The 27,769-nt window shown below is 35.9% G+C and overlaps 1 protein-coding gene and 1 long non-coding RNA gene across 5 annotated transcripts in view; one reads left to right on the top strand and one right to left on the bottom strand.

Annotated features, from left to right (window-relative positions):
* Positions 1-1,887: 1,887 nt before the first annotated feature.
* Positions 1,888-27,769, bottom strand: part of LOC100443687 (zona pellucida sperm-binding protein 3 receptor-like) — a 38,574-nt gene continuing 12,692 nt past the window's right edge. The window contains exons 2-12 of the mRNA XM_054521592.2: positions 20,597-20,778; positions 19,475-19,654; positions 18,819-18,915; positions 14,580-14,665; positions 14,214-14,408; positions 12,489-12,671; positions 10,950-11,150; positions 7,425-7,625; positions 4,417-4,584; positions 3,236-3,411; positions 1,888-2,286 (exon numbers count right to left, since the gene is read on the bottom strand). Of these exons, the coding sequence (XP_054377567.1) occupies positions 2,038-2,286; positions 3,236-3,411; positions 4,417-4,584; positions 7,425-7,625; positions 10,950-11,150; positions 12,489-12,671; positions 14,214-14,408; positions 14,580-14,665; positions 18,819-18,915; positions 19,475-19,654; positions 20,597-20,778 (1,918 nt within the window). The 3' untranslated portion in view covers positions 1,888-2,037. The remainder of the gene's footprint in view (positions 2,287-3,235; positions 3,412-4,416; positions 4,585-7,424; positions 7,626-10,949; positions 11,151-12,488; positions 12,672-14,213; positions 14,409-14,579; positions 14,666-18,818; positions 18,916-19,474; positions 19,655-20,596; positions 20,779-27,769) is intronic.
* The window catches only part of LOC129048123 (uncharacterized), a 58,734-nt gene continuing 37,766 nt past the window's right edge, over positions 6,802-27,769 (top strand). The window contains exons 1-3 of one of the 4 annotated variants that reach the window (XR_008510206.1): positions 6,802-7,223; positions 13,175-13,234; positions 13,805-13,867. This is a non-coding gene — a long non-coding RNA (uncharacterized LOC129048123). Of the gene's footprint in view, positions 7,224-12,071; positions 13,235-13,804; positions 13,868-14,272; positions 14,414-27,769 lie in introns of those variants that run through there. The other 3 variants (XR_008510208.1, XR_008510209.1, XR_008510205.1) reach the window with 3 other exon arrangements.

Raw genomic sequence — 27,769 nt, forward strand, 5'->3', positions numbered from 1 at the left:
AATTACCTACTGTCCAAAAATTATATAAAAAGATTTTTTTATAAATGTAAAACTTAAAATGCCAGGTGCCTAGAGGTAAGTTCAATGAGAGATGTATAAGAGCTCTTCACTGAAAGCTAGAGATAAATAAAAGATATAAATAAATGTAGGAAAATACCATGTTTATGGATTAGAAGGCACAATGTTGTATAGATATCAATTCCTCCCAACTTCATACATCAATAAAATGCATTCTAATAAAAATTTCAAAAGAATTTTGGTGAAAATTGACAAGCTGATTTTAAAATTCGTTTAAGTGCAAAGGAGCAAAGTTGTCAATGTAATCTAAAGAGGAGGTGGAGGAGGAATAGGAGAAGGACACACATTGCCAGATATTAAGGCTCATTATGAAGCTGTAGTAAAGAAGACATTGTGGTATTGGTGTAAGATAGCCAAATAGACCAAGGGCTAACAACTGTGAGTCAAGAACAAACGCCAAATATGCATAGCTAATTGGCTTATGACAAAGTGACACTACAGAGCAATGGGAGAAAGGATGGTCTTTTAAATAAATTTTACCAGATTAATTGTATATCCATATGGAAAAAAATGAATCTTGGTCCTTTACCTTACACCATAGCAGTTATGGGTAGATCGTAGTTCTAAGTGTGAAAGTAAAATTCTAAATATCTTAAAAGAAAACATGGGCAAAGATTTGGGGGTAGGCATAGATTTCTTAAATGGTGTACAAGACACTAATCAAAAGAGAAGCACTTGATATATTGTACTACATTAAAATTAGGAATTTATGTTTATAAAACACATAACTTTATAAAAGTAAAAAAAGCCAGGCCATAGATCAGGAAAAAGACATTTGCAATACATATCTCACAAAGGACTTTTGTCCAGAATATATTAAAAACTCCTACAACTAAATTAGAACTAGGTAAATTATCCAATAGAAAAATGAGTAAATAACTTGAACTAGAACTTCACAGAAAAGGAATATCTAAATGGTCAATAAACATATGAAAAGTAATTCAACCCCACTAATCACTGGGGAACAACAAATTTAAAGCACAATGTGATACCAAAAAGAATTTCTCAAAAAGAAAAAAAAAGAACAATTAACAATAGCAAGTGTTCCATGTTCTGCAGGAGTGTGTTTTGGTATAACAGCTTTGGAAAACTGAACAAACACATACACACACCTTACAAGCCAGCAAGCCCATCCTCAGGTATATGCGGAGAAAAAAACGTCAATGTTCAGCAAAAGGCATTTACAAAAATATTTGTAGCAGCACTATTCATGATAGCCAAAAAACTAAAACTAACCCAAATGTTCATCAACAATAGGATAGATAAGTTAATTGTGATATATTCATACACTGGTGGAATACTAAATAGAAATGAAAATAAATGAACCTCAACTATGTATAACATGGATGAATCTCACAAATATAATATTTAAAGGAAAAAAATAACATGTATGAAAGAATGCATAATGGATGATTCCATTTCTATAAAGTTGAGCAACATGCAAGCCCAATCTGTTAAAAGTGCTGTTAAAAGTGAGAAGAGTGGAATTCTGTGCGGGGGTAAAGCGATGAGTTACTAATGGACAGGGGCCATCAAACAGACAATGGTTTTGTCTGTAATGTTACAGAAAATCCTTTGAGTTTTGTATCCTTTTCTGTAGATTAAGGGTAGGCACATGCGGGATTCAGAGTAAAGGCATTCAGATAAAGATTATGGTATGAACATGGTTTGAATTTCCTGGCTTCCATTCTTTCTGAGGTACAAAAAAGGTGAGGCAAAGTTAATTACAGAAACTTTAGGCAGTGGATTTGTGTACTGGAGTGTGTCATATTTATGCGACATATTGACCAAGATGACAACACAAACTGATATTTGGTAAATAATTATTTAATTAACCAGCTCAAGTCCAGGAAAGTAGACATTTGAGCTACAAAAGGCTAGATTACCAATAATTACACATTTTCTCTAGCAGTAATAAGAAAGTTCTCCTAGCCCAGACACTTATTAGAGTGATGGTGCTTAAGGAAGAGTAGGGTTGATGAATGAAGATTCTGTATGTTGATTTGAAGGGAAAAATAAGTCCTTCATTTCCTCTTTTTCAGAAAATTTCTGATGGGTGTTCATCAATTTGTCTCTCTCTTTTTCAAGTTGTTTAATCTCCAGAGACAGCTTATACACCTCCAGGGCCACTTTCACATCCTCTGGGCTTGGGAGACACTGCATGAGTTTTCTGCCCGTGAGGACTTGCTCACAACCTTCAGGTGCCTCCTAAAAGTGATTTAAAGAAATGAGTAGGGGATGGGAGTACATTCTCTTTTTTTTTTTTTTTTTATACTTTAAGTTCTAGAGTACATGTGCACAACGTGCAGGTTTGTTACATATGTATACATGTGCCGTGTTGGTGAGCTGCACCCATTAACTCGTCATTTACATTAGGTATATCTCCTAATGCTATCCCTCCCCCCTCCCCCCACCCCACAACAGGCTCCGGTGTGTGATGTTCCCCTTCCTGTGTCCAAGTGTTATTGTTCAATTCCCACCTATGAGTGAGAACATGCGGTGTTTTGTTTTTTGTCCTTGCGATAGTTTGCTAAGAATGATTCCTCACGGATCTAGAACTAGAAATACCATTTGACCCAGCCATCCCATTACTGGGTATATACCCAAAGGAATATAAATCATGCTGCTATAAAGATGGGAGTACATTCCGAGAGTCATTACTGGCAAAAGGGAGATTGACCTGAGGAACAAATAGGAAATCTGGAGAGACAGTGCATCCTAGCAAGTGTTCACATGCAAGCCAAGCCCAGATCTGTCCTTGAGCAGCAACCAAGCAGGTTGAAGCCAAAAAGATGCAGGGCTCCAAAGGAGATGCAAAGCACGTCCACAAGGACAACTGAGGGATGGTTCTGAGGACCAACCGGAAATAGAAGAAATGCACAACCTTTATTGTAGAAAATGTAGAGCTAGGGGTCAGGACATCTGGGTCAATAGACTCTCAAGTCTAGAGATTTGGGCTCTAGACACAGAGCAGGAAAATGTGTCTCTCTTGGCTTATCACCATGCAAGTTTGTGGTAATTGTGCTAATTGTGGTAAGTTACTTATGCTTCCTGACAAAAGTCGGATCTCCTCATTGCTAACTGGGACACAACCTTGGGAGAGGCCACTATTTTTAGGGATTGGTAGCACAGAACTTCCTTGAATTGTGCCACTTACCCACTCACACCTGGGCACTTCTGGGTACCAGGTTCTCTTCTCTGAGCAAGTGATACTTTTGAGACCAACCACACCATAGCCAGAATCACATTCAATGGTAACATTTTCAGGCTCAACATACTGATCCTTATCCACAGACAGCCTTCCATTCACTATTTCTGGTTTCAGACACAGAGCTGTAATGAAAATGTATTTTTGATCACATTGTTTCTCAAAAAAAGTCATCATAACAGCACTGGATAATAAAAAGGATATAAAATTATATTCACAATTATATTCTGGTCCTGCATGTTGTTCTATGCTTTTATTTTAATGATAATTATAACAGTAATAATTAGCATTTATTGAACAAGTACTATATGTCAGTCTATGTGCTAATTTTTTTACTTATCTCATTTAATCCTCACTACCAATCTATGAGTTAGATACTATTATTATCACAATTTTACCAACAAGGAAACTGAAAAGTTAAATATTTCCTCAGTATCACATAGCTTATAGGTGGTAAGAATTGGTGCTCTCAATTGCTGCATCCCACAGCCTTGATTTGTGGATTCTTGATATGTACTTTCCATTGTTCTTGCTTCATAATCTTCCTGGGTTAAACGGAGCCAGTGGTGATTATTAGCAGAATGATGAAAGCTCTAAGCACAATCAAGAGACAGAGCCTTACTTGATTCGTCTTGTTTCTACAGCAGGTTTACCAACAGTACCACCATCAGGTAATCAAAAGTGGAAATGTAAATATCATGGGGAGATGGTGACCATCATGAAGTTTTTGTGGAGATTTCCAACACTTCATAATTTGGGAATTAACACTTGAGATTCCTCTTTCTTGAGTAGTTGAAATTAACTCAGGATTCTCATGAAAACTAGAGCCACAAAGGTATTCTCAGGTAAAAGATACTGTCTCAACATATTCTGGAAAGACACATAAGAACCTGGTAGTAGTGGTTCTCTCTGAACATAGGGCAAGCTATGCTTTTGGAAGACTGGAGTAGGAAGTAAAGTTCATTTTCAATATACCTGTCAATTACTTTTTAAAATATATCAGGCATAATTTAAATAGTATGAATAAATAAATAAAGACAAAATTTATGCTGCCTTTGATTAATAGGAAACATTGCTATTAATATTTTCTAATTCTATCTTCTATGGATTATGAGTTGAGTTGGAGTTACCTTTACATTGAGGAGGTGCATGTTGCCAGTGAAAAGACTTGCAGTAGATTGTAGCAAATCCAGCCAAAACATATCCTTCATCACATTCATATGTAGCCTCAGGATAAGGAGTTATTAAAATAACTTTCTTATAGTGTCCATGGGCAATACTGGGAGGGTAACTGCAAACTTGGATGATGAGAGAGAGAGAAGAGCATGAACTCATAGTTTCAGATTAATCTCCCCAAATCTGAGTGATCTGTAGGAGATTCAAATGTTCCCATCCAAATCCTTTTTCCATAGGGTAACTTGACACAACTCAACATTTCTACTGCTTTCAGGCTGAGAACCTAGAGAAAAGCTTGATGTGAATGAAAGCAACTCTTGGGTTGAGAGAATTCTCCATTTTATAGGACTTTTCTTGGTTTTTGTTTACATGATCACTAAAATATTTCACTGCTTAGGGAAATTAAATGAGCTTTGGTACGAAAGCATGAATTCAACCACAGAGAGTCATATTAAATGAAAATCATTCTCAATAGAAGTCAGGCTAAGTAAAGGAATAGTTGTAAAGGCCCTGAATAACTGCAGGATCCCCAAACAATCTTGTCCATAACTACAACACCATAAGAACATAATTACCATATCTTACAATTTAAACAATGATTTCAGTGTTGACATAAGTAATATCAAATGATGGGGTAGTCACACTAGAAGGGAACTTTCAAGTTTCAGGAACTTTTGAATGAAAAATTGCAATAAATTTAGAGCCCTGAGAATGTCAAAGGAAGTCCTGTGTTGAAGGATGATTGCCTCCGAAGATTAAAACTAAGTGACAGGGATTTTAAAATGCTCCATTTTCTAAAAATAAAATAATCAGCATCTTTAACAACCATGGACATATGAAAAAATAAAAATACCTCTATTGGCCTTTTTCATAGATCCTTCAAATTCATCTAGCACTATTTTTTTTTTTTTTTTTTTGAGATGGAGTCTCACTCTTTTGCCCAGGCTAGAGTGAAGTGACACAGTCTTGGCTCACTGCAACTTCTGCCTCCCAAGTTAAAGCAATTCTCGTGCCTCAGCCTCCCAAGTAGCTGCGATTACAGGCATGTGCCACCACACCTGGCTAATTTTTGTATTTTTAGTAGAGACGGGGTTTCACCACGTTGGCCAGGTTGGTCTTGAACCTCTGACCTCAGGTGATCCGCCCACCTCAGTCTCCCAAAGTGCCGGGATTACAGGCGTGAGCCACCGCTCTCGGCCCCATCTAGCACTATTTCTGTTTGACCAAACTAGTCAACTCCTCCTTCCCTAAACTTGTTATGTACATTTCCACTTCTATATATTAATATTTCCTCCTGGGACTCCCCTTTATTAGCATCCGCTTACCTTCTTTTTTTTATTTTTTTATTATTATACTTTAAGTTTTAGGGTACATGTGCACAACGTGCAGGTTTGTTACATATGTATACATGTGCCATGTTGGTGTGCTGCACCCATTAACTCGTCATTTAACATTAGGTATATCTCCTAATGCTATCCCTCCCCCCTCCCCCCACCCCACAACAGTCCCCAGTGTGTGATGTTCCCCTTCCTGTGTCCATGTGTTCTCATTGTTCAATTCCCACCTATGAGTGAGAACATGCGGTGTTTGGTTTTTTGTCCTTGTGATAGTTTGCTGAGAATGATGGTTTCCAGTTCCATCCATGTCCCTACAAAGGACATGAACTCTAATTGTTATCTCAAGTCCCACTTCTCCATGAAACTTTGTTTGATTATTCCAATACACAATGTCTGTTCTTTCTTTTTATAACACTTGTTAGCAGTAGATTACTTAAGATTAATAGGGTTTAATTAATGGGACATAAACAAATCGAGTGGTGCAAAGGATATATTGTAACAAATGTTTTGTACCCATGCCATGTCCCTTTGGACTTCTGACTACAGTCGCAGATGAAATATATAATTTTACAAAAGCTCAGATTTACGCTGATGATGTTCTACGGAAAGCATTCAATGTGAATCTGTCAGTCTCACTTTGGAGCCTCCTTTGCAGCTGAAAGAGCACAGTTGCAATTGAGGCTCAGTTACTGACTAAATTACTGAAGCGGTTACTGCCCCTTAGGGCAACCCTAAACCAATGAGCAACAGAAAGTATTGGATAAATGTCCCAGTCTCCCATCCTTCAGACAGACAATGATGAAAGGCATTCCTTACACTTCTCTGTGGTCCCAAAGAATTGAGCCCCTGCTGCTTATAATAGTCACCTTTGCTGATTCCCCTTGTCTCTCTCTCATCCCTCGCTCCTACCTCCTAGAATCACCTCCAAAATAAACTACTGGCTCCCAAGTCATTTTCTCAAGCTTTGCTTTTAGAGAAACCCACAAACTATAGTACCGAGTAATCACCATCTTGTTGATGTGAAGAGTCTTTCATAATGAAGATACTTCCATAATAATAACATTTTCAGTGTCTTATCCTGATAAGAGACAGATGTTTATCACCTTAGATGCTTATTTCTTCTCCTTCATGGTATTTCAACAGAGAGGTGGTTCAGTAGGTCTGAGTTAAAGCAAGGAAAGAAAAGGCTGACACTGTCAGCCACTAGGCTTCAAGGCTCTCCCTAACAGATCACTTCTTCAACCTGGAGCTTCCATTGTTACACAATATGTAAATCATGTTTTCTCCCTTGACTTATAAATATGGAGCATTGTGAGGTAGTGTCCCTCTTTACTAAAACATCAGCATACATGCAGGAAAATGACAAAATGAGACTGAAAGACTTCATCAATTCTACTTTTTTCTCTTACAAGAAAATTTCTCCTGTAAGTTTGTCTTCCAACATATTTTGTTCTATAGCTGCCTTGCATGGTGCTAGTGATGTGTATCTGTGATCCTTTTTGCACAATGCTTCTTGCAGGAACAACCTCTAATTCAGTTAAAGTACTTTGATCTTTTGTGTAACCAAGTGGAATCATTTGGGGAATCTAGGAAATGATTATGACAGGTTCTCTCAATATTCTTACCTGGCTCACATGCTGGCATTTTAGGCTTCCATGTGCCATCTGTGTGGCATGAACTCTCCCCATCAACAGAAACAGGGTAATAGCCTTCATCACACATATATGAAACATAATCTCCATAGGCATAGACACATCTACCAGTGAAATACCTCCTTTCATTTATGATTCTGATATTCTCCAGATCTGGTGTTGGGCAACATACCCCTGATGGATTAAAAAATGTTCAACATTACATGTCTGTATAAAAATATCTCATGTACCCCATAAATATATATACCTACTATGTACTCACAAAAATTTTTAAGAAAATTTTTAAATGTTGTTCACATTTAGTAAATCATTCAGGGGGACACACCTTTGGCTGAGGACCTGATTCCACCTTATAGAAGATACTAATATCTGAAGGCAAACTCATAGAAGCAGAGAGTAGAACGGTGGGTGCCAGAGGCTGGAGGAGGGAGGGGTAACAACTCCCCAGTTGTTCAACAGGTATAAAGTTTCAGTTGTGCAAGATTAATAAGTTCTAGAAATCTGCTGTACAAATAGTGCCTGTAATTAGCAGTACTATATTGTACACTGAAAAACTTGTTGAAAGGGTGGATCTCATGTTAAGTGCTTTTGCCAAAATTTAAAGTGAGAAAGAGAAAGAAAGAAACAAAGAAGTTGAGGGAAGAGTTAAACCAAGCATCTTCTCCAAATTCTGCCATTGTTTGGTTGAAGTGCTATTACTTAATTTCCCTCCAACCGTGTTTCTTCATTAGAAGTCCTTAAAACGAAGTGTTGATTTTGGCAGTAATGAGCTAAGCAATTTAGATTCACCTTCTCTTTGATAACAAGTAGAAAAACATGGTGGGGAGGGGGCAGTTAATCCATGAAGAAAGAATTCAGGTGCTAAGACCTTAATTGTCTTAGTTGTTCTTTTAATGAGAAAGAAAGATACCCAATGAGGTGTACCAGGAATGTAGAGCTGCTTTTTTTATATATATCTAGAAGTATATGATAATTCTCCTCCCCCAAAATACAACTGAGTGGCTAAGAAGCTGATCAGAACTCAATGTGTGTGTGGTAGTGGGGATTGATTGCTGGTAACCCACAGCTCTTGGGAATCTTTAGAACTACACCTTGAAGTAAGAATAAACCAAAAATAGACCAACTATCTATAATAAGTATTGAAGCCCAGGCTTGTATCATTACATTCCCTGATTGGATTCGGGTCATTCAAAGCCCTTAATGCCCCTTACTACCTGCCACAAGCAAACAGGAGACCAGACAAGGTTATTAAAAAGCCAAAGAAAGCAAGACACAATACTAACAGATCTGAGAGGATCCAGAAAATGAAGTTCTAAACATTGACTTAAAAGCCACTTTGCTTTGTTATGTAGAAGGAAATAAAATACAACATTGAGAATTTTGGTAGAAAAATCAATATCAATACTACAAATCCACTACAAATGGGAATCTTGAAACTGAAAAAACAATAAAGTTAAGAATTCAACTAATAATTAATATCAGATAATACATCAATGAAGAGAGAATTGGTGAACTTAATTTATATTCATAGTAAAATACTGAGAAAGAAACAAAAAGTAAAAACACAGGTAAGAGCACAGGAAATATAGAAGATTCAGTATAAAAGCTTAACACAAATGTGGCCAAAGTATCAGTAGAAGAGTGAAAATAGGGCTGAAATTATACTCAAAGAAAATACTTATTTGTAATATTGAAGTATTTGAAGTTGAAAATTTTTCCAAAATCAATGAAAGCCATCAAACCTCATATTCTAGATATATCCTAAATCTCAAAAAAGGCTAAACACAAAGAAACCAACCTAGACATATCAGACAAAAACTGCCACAAAATAAAGACAAGAATGTCTTTAAAAGCAATCAGAAAAAACAGAAAACCTTCACATGATCAACAGTATGACTAATAGCAAAATTCTTGACAGAAACAATTAAAGGCAGAAGACAATGGAATGAAATCTTTCACATGACCACGGAAAATAATTGCCAATATAGAATTTTATATCCAGCAAATGTATCTTCAAATATTAAGGTGAAATAAAGACACATTGAGAAAAACAAAGAGAGAAATTTATCATCAACAGGTTCTCACTAAAAGAAACTAAAGAGTATTTATGAGGCAAAAGAAAGGGATAACAGATATGACTGAAGAATCAGAAGAGAATAAAATAGTAATTATGTGAACAAATGTAAACTAATTGGATTTACTAAGTTAATAATGCAATAGTAATAATGATAATAATAATGCAGAGTTTAAGACACATTTAGAATTGAAAAATAAAATCATATAAGTCAGGCAGGATAAATCAAGTTAAAGGTTTCTAAGGCTTCTCATTGCCTGGGAAGAGGCAAAAGTAGTAAATTATGTGTAAACATCATAAAAAGATCTAAAAGTAAATAAATACCAAGTAAATACCAGGTAAAAAAATGGAAAAAAAATTTAAAATCAATTCAAAAGAAGGGAAAAAAGGAATGTAAAACAAAAATGTATATAGCAAATAATGGTAGATATAAATTCAAATATATTAATAATTACACTAACTGTACACTGACAAGTGCTCTAATTAAATAATGAAAATTGTCAAGTAGGATTAAAATATCCAACTCTATCCTGCTTCCAAGATACACTTAAAATATACAGTTACAGAAAGTATAAAAACAAAAGACTAAAAGGATAAACCATGTAAACACTAACTCAAATAAAGATGTCAGAACTATATTAATGTAAAAGTAGAATTTTAAAGATAAAACAGTTATAGTATAGAGTCATTTTATAATGATAAAAAGTGAAATTTATCAGGAAAATATATCATTCTAAATTTGTATGCATCTAGCAATGTAGTCTCAAAATGTACAAAGCAAAAAATGATTTGAAAAAACTAAAAAGATGGCCAGGTGTGGTGGCTCATACCAGTAATCCCAGCACTTTGGGAGGCCGAGGTGAGTGAGTTTCTTGAGTCCAGGAGTTTGAGACCAGTCTGGACAACATGACAAAACCCCATCTTTACAAAAAATACAAAAATGAGCCAGGTGTGGTGGTGTACACTTGTAGTCCCAGCTACTGAGTCAGGAGGATGGCTTGAGCCCGGGAAGTTAAGGCTGCATCGAGCCGAGATCATGCCACTGCATTCCAGCCTGGGTGACAGAGCAAGACCCTGTCTCAAAACAAGCAAGCAAGCAAACAAACAAAAACTCTGAAAAGATAAAAGACAAACAAAACTTTTTTAGTAACCGAGAGAACAAGTAGACAAGAAATAAATATAAATATGGAAATAGATTTGAACAAAACCATTAAAATTAGATCTAATTGATGTATATGTAACATTGCACCCAACAACTGCAAAATATGCATCTTTTCAAGTGCACACAGAACATTTATAAAAATTAACTATATGCTATGGAGTGAAGCAAGTCTCAGCAAATTTCAAGGATTGTGCTCAACATTTTCAATATCAAAGAAGATACACACACATATATACACAAAACAAAGTTCAAGTCTTCTTACTCTCACACTCGTTGGAAGATGTCCATGTCAAATTTTCCTGACAAGTCACAGTCAGAGGCTCATCTAAAACAGGTCTATAGCCAGGTTTGCATAGATATTTCAACTCAGTTCCAATTTCAAATATTTCGTGATCACTTAGGTTGTAGTCATTTCTCTCCCAGGAAGCATAGGAAATGTCCGGTAGGTCGGTGCAACCATTCACTCATAAAGAAAGCACAAGGGTGAAAGAAACGTGTTACTGGGAATGGCAGAGTGACTCATGAGCCTGTCACAAAAAAAGGGATATAACATAGTCATTCAGCAAAAAATGAGATGGTAAAGATGAAATGGGAACTCCAGAAAAAGACTCGGCAGCACCACTGCCCAATAGACTAGTGTCTATTAAGTGCATGTGTCTACTAAATGCATGTGCCACTGGAGAGGCTGTACTGAGAAGCATGCCATGGTGCAGGAAGGGGACAGTTTCTAGGTGCTGGGCCAACTCTGTAGGAGGTTAGTTTTCCTTTCACGTCTCTGTACTTTAGAATGGTTGGTCTTCAGGGGAAGCATTAGGATCACTAGAAAGACACAGCAAAAATTTGCTCCAAGATGAGACTGACTTTCTAATCTCATTGCCTAATGGGGAATTAAAATAAGAGGCATTCTTCTTGACATCATGACACTATCATCTGCAACTTCATTCTTTGGCCTCAAACCAAGCCCCATATAACTTTTGCAGCTGGGCCTTTCGTCTTGTATTTTTTTTTTCTATTCAACAATATGCTAAAGGTCAGTGTGAATCAAGGAGAGGATACGTGTCTGTCAAATTGTATATTTATTGAATTTCATTACTACACATTTTGAATGGCACCTAAGTTCATGTGATAGCAGAAGAGACTAGATAAACCACAATGTAGTGGTGGCTTCCACCTCCAATTAACTATGTGAGCTTGTGCCAGTTACTTAATCTTTCTTTTTCGGTTTTCTCATCATTAAAATTGGATAAAAAATAGCAACTTCTTGGAATAGTTGTAAATATTGAATGAGTTAATTGATGGAAAGCACTTAGAACAGTGTTTATAACATAGAAAATGCTCAGTAAATGTTGGCAATAAATCATTAATGTTATAAATGATCTGTATGCATTTACAACATGAAGGTCTCAAGACCAATATTGGCCCATAGAGCATTTCTATGCAAATTATAAAAAAGAACTGTCTTAAAGGAATCTTACTTCCATTGTTCAAAAAATTCTCATGATATATTGATTTTGTTAGACTGAAACACTTCACTATTGTCTCCTGGAAAATTTTTATAGCAAATATATAAGTCTACAATATCTATGAAGTCATTGGTCTCATGACTATATGATATATATGAAATTCTTCCAATAGCACTAAGAGATTATTAACAAAAAAACTTCCTTTTAACAAGAAAAGTATTAATTTATCTTAAAATGATTATTGGGAGTAGAGTTGGCTTGTGCCTATGAGCATGCCACACCTATGTCAGGATAATTTTAGATCCAAATATTGGAACTCCATTGTAGTCCATACTCACTGGATACGCAAGAGGGAACAGAAGGATACCACTCATTATTCGCTTCACAATAGATTAAATTGCTGCCTCTGAGGATATAACCTTCCTCACAGTTAACCACAATAGAGTCTTTGTAAGTATAGAGGGGTCCAAATCCAGAAACAAAGATTGCCTTTGGAATCTGTGGTCGACGACAGACAATTTCTAAAGAAACGTACAAAAGACATCTGAGTTATCAGAGAAAAATGGCAGTAAAGATGTGACTGTAACTGTTGGCATGGCTTCAAGGAGGGCCTGATACAAATATATATTTAATAGGCACTGAAAAAAGAAAACGTTTTGGAGATTTGTATACTTCCTGTCAGTTGCCAGAAACCTCAGCAAAATGAGGTCCCATCATGTTAATCATGTAAAGTCCTCCAACTTTCTCATCAATAAGAATGGGCAATATCTAAACCCTGAAGTCCAAATCTCAATGTCTCCAAATCCTTCCATTAAATGGCCTAATTTCCTGGATGATTTTGGTTGGGGGTCAGTGACCCATGGTAATGATATGGTGTCATGCAGAGGCAGCCAGAGTATCGGGAAATCTGTGCTGCGCTTCCATAAGCAAAGAACAAGCCGCCTTCACCCCACATCATGTTAGTCATCACGTCCTGTCAATCCTGCCATCTTAATTCCTCTATACTTCCTCAACTTCCCTCCAGGCTCACTGCTGTGGCTACAGTTGAAGCCACCTTCACTTCCTGGCTGAAAGGTTGCAACAGGTACCTATTAGTTATGTTTTGTCTCACTTCAGATTGTCCTTTTAATGTCTTCCCTTTTCCTTCATTCCAAACTCCTGAAAGTGACAGACAAAGCTTTCGTAACCTGGCCCCTACTAACTTATGCAGCCTCAGCTCCTGCCTTTTCCACTTCTTGCAGTCTTTTCACTATTATTCTCTCTCTCACCCCAGCACTGGCTGTATCCTGTACTGAGTCAAAACAATATGTGGTACTATGGTTTTTAGGCACTTTATTTGCAGTAAAGAATAATGTCCTAAACCAGCAAGCTTAATCATTACTGATATTGACGTAACATCTCTTCTGGCTTCCGTAGAGAGGCCAAGGGAAAGTACTTTCTTTCATTGTCTTTTATTACCTTTATTACCTGCTGGTGTTGGTGTTTTGTTTGCTCCTTAGGCATGCATGGTTGACATTATTAGTGTCCACCCATATTTCCAGTTATTGTAAAGTAAACAAAAGACAATGTTCCCCGGTTATTCTGTATTAGGCAGAAATAAGGAACTAGTTCTGGTCAAAAGGCTGTAATGACAAGTGATATATGTCACTTCCAGGTCAAAGAACTGAAGAGCCGGAGACTGACTTTCCTTGTTCTCTTCTCCCACTGAACTAATTGTGTAAGTTTTGACATGGAGGTGTCAAAGATCTAAACAATCTGAATTACCGTATAAGTGACAGATGCCCTAGGGAGTTTCCCAGGCTAGCAGTGCACTGAGAAGAAACTTGAAAAAAACTTTTACTATATAAAGGCCTTGAGATTTAGGTGTTGATTACTACTGCAGTACAGCCTATGCTATTCTGACTGATACAGCATGTAACAAGATTAGTTGAACAAATGAATGACTCCATCATTGCAGTGATTAGTTTCTCTTTGAATCATTCCATCTTCCCTAATAAATATGCCTTCCTTTTGTTTTTAAACAAATAAAAGAGATCAAAGCAGAACTCATCATTCTGACTTACTTTCACAGATAGGAGGGTTTGGGCTCCAGACACCTATTGTTTTATTCTCCACGGTGCAGGAGATGGAGGCGTTGCCTATGAGTGAGAAGTAGGGGTTGCAGCTGTAGGTGACAGAGGAGGCATATGTGTAGAATTCTTGATCTCCACCACTGTGCTTCCCGTTCCTGATGTCTGGAGGGGGCTCGCACTTGGCAACTGAGGTGAGTGAGTGAAGAGAAAGAAACACTCAGGGTACGCATTGTGTTAAACCGAAAATTCATGCAAATTCTAATGGAGGGTAAAAGAAGCAGTGAAATTTCACAGCAGTGTTATTACCTAAAGTAGTTTAGGTCTGTAGTCAGGTCGGAAAAAAAATGTTTTACTTACTTACACATTCTGGGAGAGGATCACTCCAGTCAACTCCTTTACCTTGGATCTGACAATGACTGGTGGTTGAGCCAATTAAAAAAAATCTAAATAAGATAGGTCAAACATTTTAGTGGAATTCATTTACTCTAGACATAAATTGTCTATGAGGTTTTGGACAAATGGGAAAAAATAAATATTGAGTACTATGCTTAGTACATGTGTGATGTAATAACCTGCACTCCAAATCCTCACGACATGAGTTTACCTATATAACAAACCTGCACATGTACCCCTGAACCTAAAGTAAAAATTTTTTAAATATATATTTTTACAAACTTTCTTATCTCCTGTTTGTAATCCTGAAAATGTATTTATCTTTCTAAAAAGTAATTTGTTTCCCATAAGTGCCTTTCTCCCTTCATTTACTGAAATGGTATATAAGCCCCAAATTCTCATCACCCCCTTTGAGTTACTCATCACCAAGCTCTCCCACATGTATGTTGCATGAATAAACACTGTAATTTTCTCCTGTTAAAGAAAAAAAGAAACAAATTTTTATTAAATATTTTAAAATGAAAAAATAATGCTGTCTTGATTACTAACTACCATTTAGGCCAACTTACATTTTCTCATATCAAGCAAAGGTCTTATTTGTTCAGTTTTAAAATGCTCTAGCTTGTCTAAGCAACTTAAGCTCTTTCTTTGTATCACATGGTACCCATCCGCAATGAATAAAAAGAGAACACAACAAGTTTTACACCTAAAATCTGAGGACTTGGCTTAAATCTTACACTCTTTCCCTAACAAGCTATAAATCAGGCAGTTCAAAACAAGTAAGTGGTTCACTTGAGTTTATTATGTAGTTTCTTTTAAATAAATGAGCAAGAGACATTACTGATGTGTACTAGTACTCTGACCTCTAATTTGAATCTTTCTTCTGGCTTCTAGAGCTTGGCTTACTCTCATAAACCTGAGAGTTCCTTAGGAACTGATAAGTTCCTAACTTCCTGATTATCATCTCATTGTTCTTGCTCTTGACAAGTCCCAGTCTTCTAGGACTTTTTGCCTTTAAAAAAAATTTACCCTGAATATCAATAATAAGTTCCTGAATAAAATATTATCAAACAGAGTCCAGGAACATTTTAAAAGAAAATTATACAATGACCAAATAGTATAGTTTTATTTCAAGAAAAAAAGGATCCTTCAAAATTAGGAAATATATTAATATAGAATAACTTGTTATGGACTGAATGTATCTGTCTCTCAAAATTTATATGTGGAAGCCCTAACCCCCTAGTGTGGCTATATTTGCATAAGGAAGTAATTAATGTTCAGAAAGATGGGGCCCTGATCCAGTAAGATTAGAATCCTTATAAGAAAAGACACCACAAAGATCTCCCACTTGCAGTCCCTGCGCCCTCATGCTGACACCAGGAAAGGTCATGTGTGGACACAGTGAGAAGACAACCAGCCATCTGAAACCCAGGCTGGGAGCCCTCAACAGGAACCAAAACCTGCGGGACCTTTTTCTGAGACTTCTAGACTCCAGAACTGTCCCAGCCCGCGGGATTTTGATATTTTGTTATGAAAGCCTGAGCAGACTAATATATACATGATATTAATAAATCTATTAAGAAAAATAAACCATCTTCTTGATAGTCACTAAAATGGCATTTGAAAAATAATCAACAATTAGTTTTGGCCAAAAATGTTCAATGTAACAGGAATCCGTACAGATACACCTCCACTAAATTTAGGAAGAAAATGCTAGTCATTTCTGCTAGAGTCAAGAGTAAGAGAACAATAACTGGTATCGATTTTTTATTTGAGATAATTGCTAGCATAAGTATATAAGAAAAAGGAATTAGAAATACAAAAATCGGAAAAGAGAATATAACAGAATCATTGTTTTCAGATGACATAATTACATATCTGGAAATCCCAAGAAAATCCGACTGTATTAGTCCGTTTTCACACGGCTGATAAAGACATACCTGAGCCTGGGTAGTTTATAAAGAAAAAGAGGTTTAATGGACTGATGGTTCCATGTGGCGGAGGAAGCCTCAAAATCTTGGCGGAAGGGAAAAGGCATGTCTTACATGGCAGCAGGCAAGAAAGAATGAGTGCTAAGTGAAAGGGGAAACCGCTTATAAAATCATCAGATTTGGTGAGACTTAATCATCACCATGAGAACAATAACGGGGAAACCGCCCCGCCATGATTCAGTTATCTCCCACGGGGTCCCTTCCACCACACGTGGAAATTATGGGAGCTACAATTCAAAATGAGATTTAGGTGGGAACAAAGCCAAGCCATATCACCAACTGATAGACTATTATAAGTAATAAGGAAATTCAAGGCATTAGCTGAGATATGAGATTAATATATAGAAATAAGTAGTTTCCATATATACGAATAAAAATTGTTAGGAGATATAATGGAAGAAAAGACACCATTTGCAATCTCAAAAATAAGACAAAAATAAAAGAAGATAGTAGAGACTAAACGTAAGAATTGAAAAATGTAAATGGAGAAAACTTTAAAACAGTCCTGAAACACACACACACAGCCACACACACATAGACAACTAGGACAAATGGAAAGTCTTGGCTGGCAAGATGCAACATCATAAAATGTCTATTCTCTTAAAGTTCATTTAAAAGCTTAATACAATTGATTAAAAGTAAAAATCAACCAATATAAAAGTTCATATAGAAATATAAACAAGCAAACATAGGAAAACTATAAAAACAGAACAGTCAGGCGGATACCTCTAAGTGATGTTGCACACTAAAAATTCAAGAGAAAGGAACTGGTTGTGTGAATATACAGAAGGACTAAAAGCATTGAATAGAACATCTAAAAAAGACTAATATACACTGAAGAATTAAATACGTATTTTTAAAAGATGTTCTCTCACATGGATTAGATGTAGACTTATTAATAAATGATGCCAAGACAATGTGAAGGCCATCTAGAGAAAGATATGGATTCTTTCTGTATTTTTTTAATATTTGCATGTGAACCTATACTTACCTCAAAATAAAAAGTTTTTCACCCCTGAGAGTTCTGAAAAAAATAAAAAACTTAAAAAATACTATACAGAGATTTTATTTTCTCTTTTTAATAGGCAAAAAATTCAAAAATAGTAAATCACAGAGGTAAAGACACAGGCATTTGTTTATATTACAAAATTTTACAGTTTATAAACAGCAATTTGGCAATATTTAGGAAAATTTCAAAGCATCTTCTCTCTGATCCAACAATCCCACTTCTGGGAATTCGTCCTACAAACATCTCTCTATATTAATACATATAACATAACATATATAAAAAGTATGCATCAGGACATTGTATGTAACAGGAAAAGATTGGAAACACACGAAAATCCATCAGTAGGAATCATTAAATAAACTATGATAAGCTACGATACATGCATTAGAAAACTATACGGCTATAAACATACATATACACACAGAGAGAGAGAATGAGGACACACTTGGTGCATGAATGTCAAAGATCTCTAGTACATATTTGTCTTAGTTATTTCTGGTTGCTATAACAAAATGCCATAGACTGGATGGCTTAAACAACAGAAATTTATTTCTCACAGTGCTGGAAGCTAGGAAGTCTGAGATCAGGGTACCAACATAGTTAGGTTCTGGTGAGGGCCTGCTTCCTGGTTTGCAGATGGTTTGCCTTCCTGCTGTGTCCTCACATGGCAGAGAGAGAGAGAGAAAGATAGACAGAGAGAGAGAGAGAGAGAAAGCTCTCTCACGTCTTTTTATAAGGACACTAATCCCCACATGAGGACTCCGCTCCCATGACCTAATTAGCTCCCAAAGGCCCCATCTCCAAATACCATCACATTGGGGATTCAGATATGAATTTTGAGGGAATACCAAGAAAATTCAGTCCATAGCAATGTTGTAAGTGAAAAAAACAAAAGCAAGGTTAGAAACGATGTATGCAGTCAGGTATCTTCTGTATAATAAAGGGGGAAAAGTATTGACAAAAATACTTGTACTCACTTGTATTTATAGAAGTAAACACTAAAGGGATAAATCTGAAACTAATCAATGTCATTTTCTGTCAGAGGGCAGAGAGAAATGGGATGAATGAGGATGGGGTGGAAGTGAGAATTATTGATGTATACCTTTTTATTCCACTTTTATTTTTGAAACATATAAATGCATTAACTCCTTATAAAAATTAATTGAAAAGGAAATTATTGCTTCTAGGTTGCCTTATACTCACCCCTCTGAGCAGCTGAATTCTATGGTTGAACCAAGGAGAAGATCTTTTTTAACTTCCACTATCCCATTGATTAATTCTGGATTTCTACATCGTTTCTCTAGGAGGAAAATTAAAATAATGACTCATGATTCCAATTACTCACAAAATAGAACATTAGGGGAAAAAAAAGTCTGGTTCACTAACTTTAACTCCTGCTTCCAGATAGACCTAGAGATATTTTTCAATGCTTATTTCTTATTCTGACTCATTAATATTTTGCTTTGAGAAAAAAATACATGTAAACATATATCTCATTTTTCTGACACATTTTAAGAAGAGAAAAAAAAACTTCACTTAGTTTCATTTGCTCAGTTAGACCACTGTGATAATGCTGGATGTATTTATTGACCAGTTGTCCATAAAAATGTATGCTCTTGAAAATATATGATCTTCGTCACAGGGAAACAGAAGGAAAAGGGAAGCAGATGCTATATTCTAACTGTTCGAAAAATATGTCCAAGTGTATTCCCAACTGATTTCTTCTAAATACTATAGGTGATGTTAATTCTGAACTGTTTTGATCGAAGATTTTCATATGAATTAAGTAATTCATTAAGTTCCTAAAGAACTTTCTGGGAAAAAAAGTAAAGGTGAGAAAAATAAATGTTGATACTTACTTGCACAAAAGATGCTATAGTTCCACGAGCCTTTGGCATCACAAATCAGTCGACTTGAATTGATTTTACCATACCCAGGGTGGCAGGTGTACTTCAGAGTAGTTCCAGTTTTGAATTCAGTATCATACAACGGATTTATTGGAGAAGCAAATGGTAATTTGGGTGGAGGACCACAGTCACCTGCACACACAAAAAAATGGCAAGGAGCATCAACAGTTATATCTTGGGACACAATGTCTCGATGTCCTAGTACTAAGTTTTCTAGAGCAGAGACCATGATTTTCTCTTTCATCATAACTCCTATTATGTCATTGTTCAATGAGCGCAGTAAGTGATAAATAATACACATTTGTTGAGTAATGATAATGACAGCAATAATGAGTAAACACAGAAAAATTCCACCCGTCTTTGACTGTATAAGTGCTAATTTATTAGAAAGTGAATGAATAGACTTGATTTTCGTCATTCTATCAGATTGCCCATATCTGTCTGCTCAGAATATAGGTAGCTATGCCATGCCATATGACTCTACCTCCTGCCTTAGCAGAAACATATTTTCTACTAATAATAGCATTATGCAAGATTAGTTGCCTCAGTCAAGGATGAGGAGGCATTTCATTTATGTCCTTTTGGACCTTTTAGATTTAGAATAAATGGCCTGTTAAAAAATAAAATATTTTTCAAAAGCATCACAAGGTGGAGAATCATTAAACCCTTGAAAAATAAAATCTTAATTCTACTTCCCTGGCAAGAATTAAACAAAGTACTGAGTGGCCTTCCAAATGCCCCAGAAGAATTATACCGACCCCCTCTACATTCTAAATAACCACACAGGCAGTGAGAGTTCATGGCCAGGCTGGCAGATAATACGCATTTATTACAAGTCATGATTGCTTCAATGTTAAGTTGTTCAGAGTTTCCTGGAGAGAAAAATTCTAAAAGGGAGCATCAGGAGGTTCTATAAAACAAGACTTTCTTTTTTTAGTTTATAGCATGTCTCTCAAATTCCAGGTGGTCAAATATATCCCATAATGTTAAAGATCTCTTAGACACCTCTTACAATAGGGTGTATGATGAACTCAGTTGCATGCTGGTCACCTGGCCTGTCTCCCCACTACTTACCAAGGACAGTAGCCAACAAAACAGTGACCAGCATCATTTGGAACAGAGTTGAATTGGAGACTTTCCACAGCCTAGAGATGAGTGAAGCTGCCGTTTCTCCTTTTCTATCGAGGGTGGAGCCCTCAAGGAGTGCAAGTGGAGCTCTCTGGGAGTGCATGATCTGATGCGTCTTCAGTGTTTTCCTGCTGAAAGAACTCAACTTAATAAACAGTCATTGAATTCTTACCTTTCATAAAGTACTACGAAGAATACAATGGGAACTGTTTTCAAGGAGATTATAATCCAATGTAGAAGGAAAGGCATTAAATGTTTGTAATAAAAGATAGCTTGTATTTTCTGTGACAGGAGCATATTCAGGAGACCAGTAAATTCCAGAGATCTGGGGTGGACTGTACAGAGGTAGTAGATATTGCTGTGAAATTTGGAGTGTTAAATGTGGGATATTTTATGGCAATAGTAAAAATTGAGTAAAGGCACAGCAGTGAGAAGGTAAAGGTTATTTCTTGAAAATAGTAATTAGTACTTCAGATTGATTAGAAGATAAGGAATTCCTGATAGAAGATGATAGTTAAAGATAGAGAGGCAGGTTAGAACTGGGTTTCATCAGGTTTTCAATACCAAGTTTGGGAGCTTGAAACTAGGGAATATACATATACTTTTTTTAAGTGACATGATTACTGTGTTTTTGAAAGACTATTATGGCAGATGTATACAAGGTAGATTGAAAGAGGCAGAGGGAAGAGACAGGGAGATTGATTAAGAAGACTATAGCAATTGGCCAAGTGAACCAAGGAAATTATCTGAACAAGGAAATGGCAGAAGAGTTATAGAAGAAAGAGCAAGCTTAAGAAAAGCAAGAAAATGACAAGACAGAGGAAAAGAGTTGGAGATGTCTCTATCTATGAATCATATATCTATCTATATCTATCCATCCATCTATATGATTTTCTTATGGCAACTGTCAACAAAAGCAAAAATCCATTGGGTCATTCAGAATTTTTTAAGTATGGTTTTTACCAACAATCACCAACAATAAGTAGTATTACTGTTATGTTTCTTGGTTCCAGTCATTCATTCATTAATCAGAGACTTCTTCAAAGCAAGATCTCTATAAAGTCATTCTTACCCCTGAATGAGAAAAACCCTCACATATCCTAAGTTCACTTCAGAAACAAGTTACTTAAGAAGTATGACCCAAAGTGATATATAAAATTAACTTTCAGTGAAATATAGGATTTCACCTTTTGTTCTGAAACCTTAGGTAGGTTGAGATGGTTTCATATTGCCATCTGTCCTTAATTATATGAATTGCCAACTCATCTCCATTTAAGTCAATAGGCCAATGTTGTGGGGCATTTCCCCTATATTTTCTTCTAGTAGTTTTGTAGTTTGGGGTTTTATTTTTATTTTTTATTTTTTTTCAGTAAATTCTTTTTTTTTCACTTTTCATGTTTTATTTTATTTATTTATTTTTATTACTATTATTATTATACTTTAGGTTTTATGGTACATGTGCGCAATGTGCAGGTAAGTTACATAAGTATACATGTGCCACGCTGGTGTGCTGCACCCACTAACTCGTCATCTAGCATTAGGTATATCTCCCAATGCTATCCCTCCCCTCTCCCCCCACCCCACAACAGTCCCCGAAGTGTGATGTTCCCCTTCCTATGTCCATGTGTTCTCATTGTTCAATTCCCACCTATGAGTGAGAATATGTGGTGTTTGGTTTTTTGTTCTTGCGATAGTTTACTGAGAATGATGATTTCCAGTTTCATCCATGTCCCTACGAAGGACATGAACTCATCATTTTTTATGGCTGCATAGTATTCCATGGTGTATATGTGCCACATTTTCTTAATCCAGTCTATCATTGTTGGACATTTGGTTTGGTTCCAAGTCTTTGCTATTGTGAATAATGCCGCAATAAACATACGTGTGCATGTGTCTTTATAGCAGCATGATTTATAGTCCTTTGGGTATATACCCAGTAATGGGATGGCTGGGTCGAATGGAATTTCTAGTTCTAGATCCCTGAGGAATCGCCACACTGACTTCCACAAGGGTTGAACTAGTTTACAGTCCCACCAACAGTGTAAAAGTGTTCCTATTTCTCCACATCCTCTCCAGCACCTGTTGTTTCCTGACTTTGTAATGATCGCCATTCTAACTGGTGTGAGATGGTATCTCATTGTGGTTTTGATTTGCATTTCTCTGATGGCCAGTGATGGTGAGCATTTTTTCATGTGTTTTTTGGCTGCATAAATGTCTTCTTTTGAGAAGTGTCTGTTCATGTCCTTCGCCCAATTTTTGATGGGGTTGTTTGTTTTTTTCTTGTAAATTTGTTGGAGTTCATTGTAGATTCTGGATATTAGCCCTTTGTCAGATGAGTAGGTTGCGAAAAGTTTCTCCCATTTTGTAGGTTGCCTGTTCACTCTGATGGTAGTTTCCTTTGCTGTGCAGAAGCTCTTTAGTTTAATTAGATCCCATTTGTCAATTTTGGCTTTTGTTGCCATTGCTTTTGGTGTTTTAGACATGAAGTCCTTGCCCATGCCTATGTCCTGAATGGTAATGCCTAGGTTTTCTTCTAGGGTTTTTATGGTTTTAGGTCTAACATTTAAGTCTTTAATCCATCTTGAATTGATTTTTGTATAAGGTGTAAGGAAGGAATCCAGTTTCAGCTTTCTCCATATAGCTAGCCAGTTTTCCCAGCACCATTTATTAAATAGGGAATCCTTTCCCCATTTCTTGTTTTTGTCAGGTTTGTCAAAGATCAGATAGTTGTAGATATGTGGCATTATTTCTGAGGGCTCTGTTCTGTTCCATTGATCTATATCTCTGTTTTGGTACCAGTACCATGCTGTTTTGGTTACTGTAGTCTGTAGTATAGTTTGAAGTCAGGTAGTGTGAAGCCTCCAGCTTTGTTCTTTTGGCTTAGGATTGACTTGGCGATGCGGGCTCTTTTTTGGTCTGTAATCCATTTTGAGTTGATTTTGTATATAGTGAGAGGTAGGGATCTAGTCTCATTCTTCTGTATGTGAATATCCAATTTTCCCAGCACCATTTATTGAAGACTGTCTTTTCTCCAGTATGTGTTCTCACCTGTGTCAAAAATCAGTTGGCTTTTGGTGAGTAAGTTTATTTCTGGGCTTTCTCTTCTGTTCCATTGGTCCATTTGTATATGAAGCTTTTCCCCATTCAGTATGATGTTAGCTAGGAGTTTTTTATATATGGCCTTTATTGTATTAAGGTGCATACCTTCTATACTAATTTGTTGAGAGTTTTTGTCATGAAGGAATGTGAAATTTGTCACATTCTTTTTCTGCACCTATTGAAATGATTATATCATGTTGGTCTTTCTTTCTTTCTGTTAATGTAGTGTGTCACATTTATTGATCTGAGTATGATAAACCATCCGTGGATCCCTGGGATGAATTCCACTTCATCATAATGAATAATCTTTTTAATGTGCTCTTGGATTTGCTTTGCTGGTATCTTGTTAGGAATCTTTGCATCGATGCTTATCAGGGATATCAGCCTATAGTTTTCTTTTCTCGTTGTGTTCTTGTCCAGTTTTAGAATCAAAGTAATGCTAGCCTTGCAAAATGAGTTTGTAAGTATTCCCTCCTCTTCAATCTTTCTGGAATAGGTTGAGAGGAATTGGTATTAGTTCTTTTTTAAGCGTTTGGTAGAATTCAGCAACGAAGACATAAGGTCCTAGGCTTTTATTTGATGGAAAACTTTTTATTACTGATTCAATTTTCTCTTCAATTCAACTTTAATTGTTCTGTTCAGGTGTTCTATTTCTTCATAACTTGATTTTGGTAGGTTGTATGCATCCAGGAATTTATCCATGTCTTCTATCTTATAAAATTTGTTGGCATACAGTTGTTTATAATAATATCTTATAATACTTTCTATTTCTGTGGTATTAATAGTAATGTCTCCTTTTTAATCTGTTTTATTTATTTCAGCATTCTCTCTTTTATGGTTAGTCTAGCTAAATGTTTGTCATTTTTGTTTATATTTTCAAAATCCCAACTTCATTTTATTGCTCTTTTTAATTTTATTTTTTTTTTTTTTTTTTAGACAGAGTCTCGCTCTGTTGCCCAGGCTGGAGTTTAGTGGCACAATCTCGGCTCACTGCAAGCTCCGCCTCCTGGGTTCACACCATTCTCCTGCCTCAGCCTCCTGAGTAACTGGGACTACAGGCGCCCGCCACCATGCCCGGCTAATTTTTTGTATTTTTAGTAGAGATGGGGTTTCACCGTGTTAGCCAGAATGGTCTCGATCTCTTGACCTCGTGATCCACCCGCCTCGGCCTCCCAAAGTGCTGGGATCACAGGTGTGAGTCACCGTGCCTGGACTCTTTTTAATTTTTTTCATGTCTTTTTCATTTATTTCTGCTCTGAGCTTTATTATTTTCTTCCTTATACCAATTTTAGGTTTAGTTAGTTCTTGTTTGTCTAGTTCCTTGGGGTGTTTATTAGAAATCTCTCTTCTTTTTTATGTAGGTGTTTATTACTATAAACTTCCCAATTAGAACTAGTTTTGCTGTGTCCTATAGATTTGGGTATAATGTGTTGTCATTCCCGTTTGTCTCAAAAAATCGTTTAGTTTTCCTTTTAATTTCTTTTTGACCAATTGGTTGTTTAGGGACATGTCATTTAACTTTCATGTATCTGTAAAGTTTCCAAAGTTTTTCTTGTTGTTAATTTCAAGTTTCACATTATTGTGATCAGAAAACCTATTTGATATGATCTCTTCCTTCCTAAATTTTTCAAGACTTGTTCTGTGGCCTAATATCTGATCTATCCTAGAGAATGTTCCATGTGCAGTTGAGAATGTGTATTCTGTAGCTGTTGTGTGGAATATTCTGTAAAGGTCAGTTAGATCCATTTGGTCTATGGTGCACTTTAAGTCTGATGTTTCTGGGTTGATTTTTTTTTTTTTCTAAATAATGTGTCCATTGCTGAAAGAGATGTTGATGTTCCCTAGTATTATTGTATTGCAGTCCATCTCTCTTTAGGTCTAACGATATTTGCTTTATATATATGGGTGCTCTAGGATTGGGTGCATATGTATTTATAATTGTTATTTACTCTTGTTGAATTGATCTTTTTATCTTTATATAATGACCTTTTTACAGTTTTTTTTGACTTCAAGTCTATTGTATATAAGTATGGCTACTCCTGTTTGCTTTAGGTTTTTGTTTGCTTGGAATATCTTTTTCCATCCCTTCAATTTGAGTCTATATTTGACTTTAACCATGAAATGAGTCTCTTATAGGTAGCACATCATTAGATCTTGTAGTTTTATTCATTTAGCCACTATGTATCTTTCAATACAAAAAATTAACTTATTTACATTCAAGGTTACTATTGATAGGTAAGGACTGACTCTTGCCATTTTATTAATTGCTTTGGTTGTTATATAGATTCTGTTTCTTTCTTCATTTTTTGTTGCTTCCTCTCTTGTTGGTGGTTTTCTGTGATGTTTAACTTGTTCCATTTCTCTTTCTTATCTGTGTGTCTGCTGTAATTTCTTTCTTTGTAGTTAACCATGCAACAAACATAAACAGTCCCATAGTTATATTGACCATTTTTAGCTGATATCAACTTAACTTTGGTTGCATAAAAATACTCTAGACTTTTTCTGCCTTTCTCGCAATTTATATTTTTCTTGCCCTAATTTACTTCTTTATCTATTCTGTGTTCCTTAGCCACTAATTGTAGCTGTTGTTGTTTTGACTGTTTTGACTTTAAACATTTATACTATAGGATTGAGAGATTTACATAGCACCATAACATCACTGGAGTATTCTAACTGTGATTTGTAAATTTACCTTACTAGTGAGTTTGGTACTTTCATGAAAACACATGTAGGCTTTCTTCATTCTTTTTTACTATTATTCATTTATTTTTCCCCTTGACTGGATTATTTCAAAAGATCTAAATTGTATTTTACTGATCGTATAACTTTTAAGCAGCATAGCCAGGATATAAACCTAGATTTTGGAAATTTGTCTATGAAAGTTGAATATGTACATTACACAACAAGCGTGTACACCAAAAGACATGTATAGGAATATTCATAGTTATGTAATAGCCAAAGAACTAAAACTATCTAAATTGTATCCTTAATAAAGTGGATAAATAAATTATAGTACAGTCACAGAATGGTATAATGTATAGCAATAAAAATGAATAAATAACAACTAGACACAACATAAATAAATCTCACAAATGTAAGCAAAAGAAATCAGTCAAAATATAATACATACTGCATGATCTCATATATAAAAAGAAGTAACAAACACTCAGCTAGATTATTTAGGGATGCATACTTATTTTATAAAACTATAAATAACAGAAAAAAGGTGATTGCTACAAATCAAGAGAATGATGGCATTTGAAAAGGAGGAATAGGGCAAGATGAGGTGAGGCATGAGGAAACAGGTTCTGTAAGAAGTGATGACAGACTGAGAGGACTGGCATGTTAAGTAAAATCTTTCTGGAATAAATTAGGGATGTATCTTGGAGGAGGATAGAAACTGAGTAGCTGGATAAAATAGGAAATACTGTACAGTATTGGACCATAGTTTTCTACATGCTGGATCATAACATGTCTATTCATACTGTTTTAGTGTTCAAACACTGTTGAAAGATTTGGATTCAGAAGTGGGACTTGGTTAAAACTAAGCACACACCTATATCAGACCCTCTCACAGTTTTGCAATTGAGAAGTGAAGGTAGTTATACATTTGCTGATAAAATTTTTCAGTATTTTCTTTTTAACTAAAAAACAAACTTGGGAAGTAGGGGTAAGAATCCCCAGTCTGCTTTAATTCTCATTATGTCCCTGTTCTATCTTCTGGTACTTCCTCCTCATAGAACTAACTCTGGACAATCCTTGAGGATTTGCTTTTAACTATTGATTTTTTGTTTTTAAATAAGTCCATTGGGAGCACTAAATGTCCATAGAGAGTCATATACTTTTTGGTTGCAATGTTTTTTGTTTTTGATTTTGTTTTTGTTTTTTTTTTGGAGATGGAGTCTGGCTCTATCACCCAGGCTGGAGTGAAGTGGCGATCTCAGCTCACTGCAACCTCCACCTCCCGGGTTCAAGTGATTCTCCTGTCTCAGCCTCCCGAGTAGCTGGGACTACAGGTGC

The sequence above is a fragment of the Pongo abelii genome, chromosome 1 (genome assembly GCF_028885655.2).
Source record: "Pongo abelii isolate AG06213 chromosome 1, NHGRI_mPonAbe1-v2.0_pri, whole genome shotgun sequence".
Classification (NCBI taxonomy): domain Eukaryota; kingdom Metazoa; phylum Chordata; class Mammalia; order Primates; family Hominidae; genus Pongo; species Pongo abelii.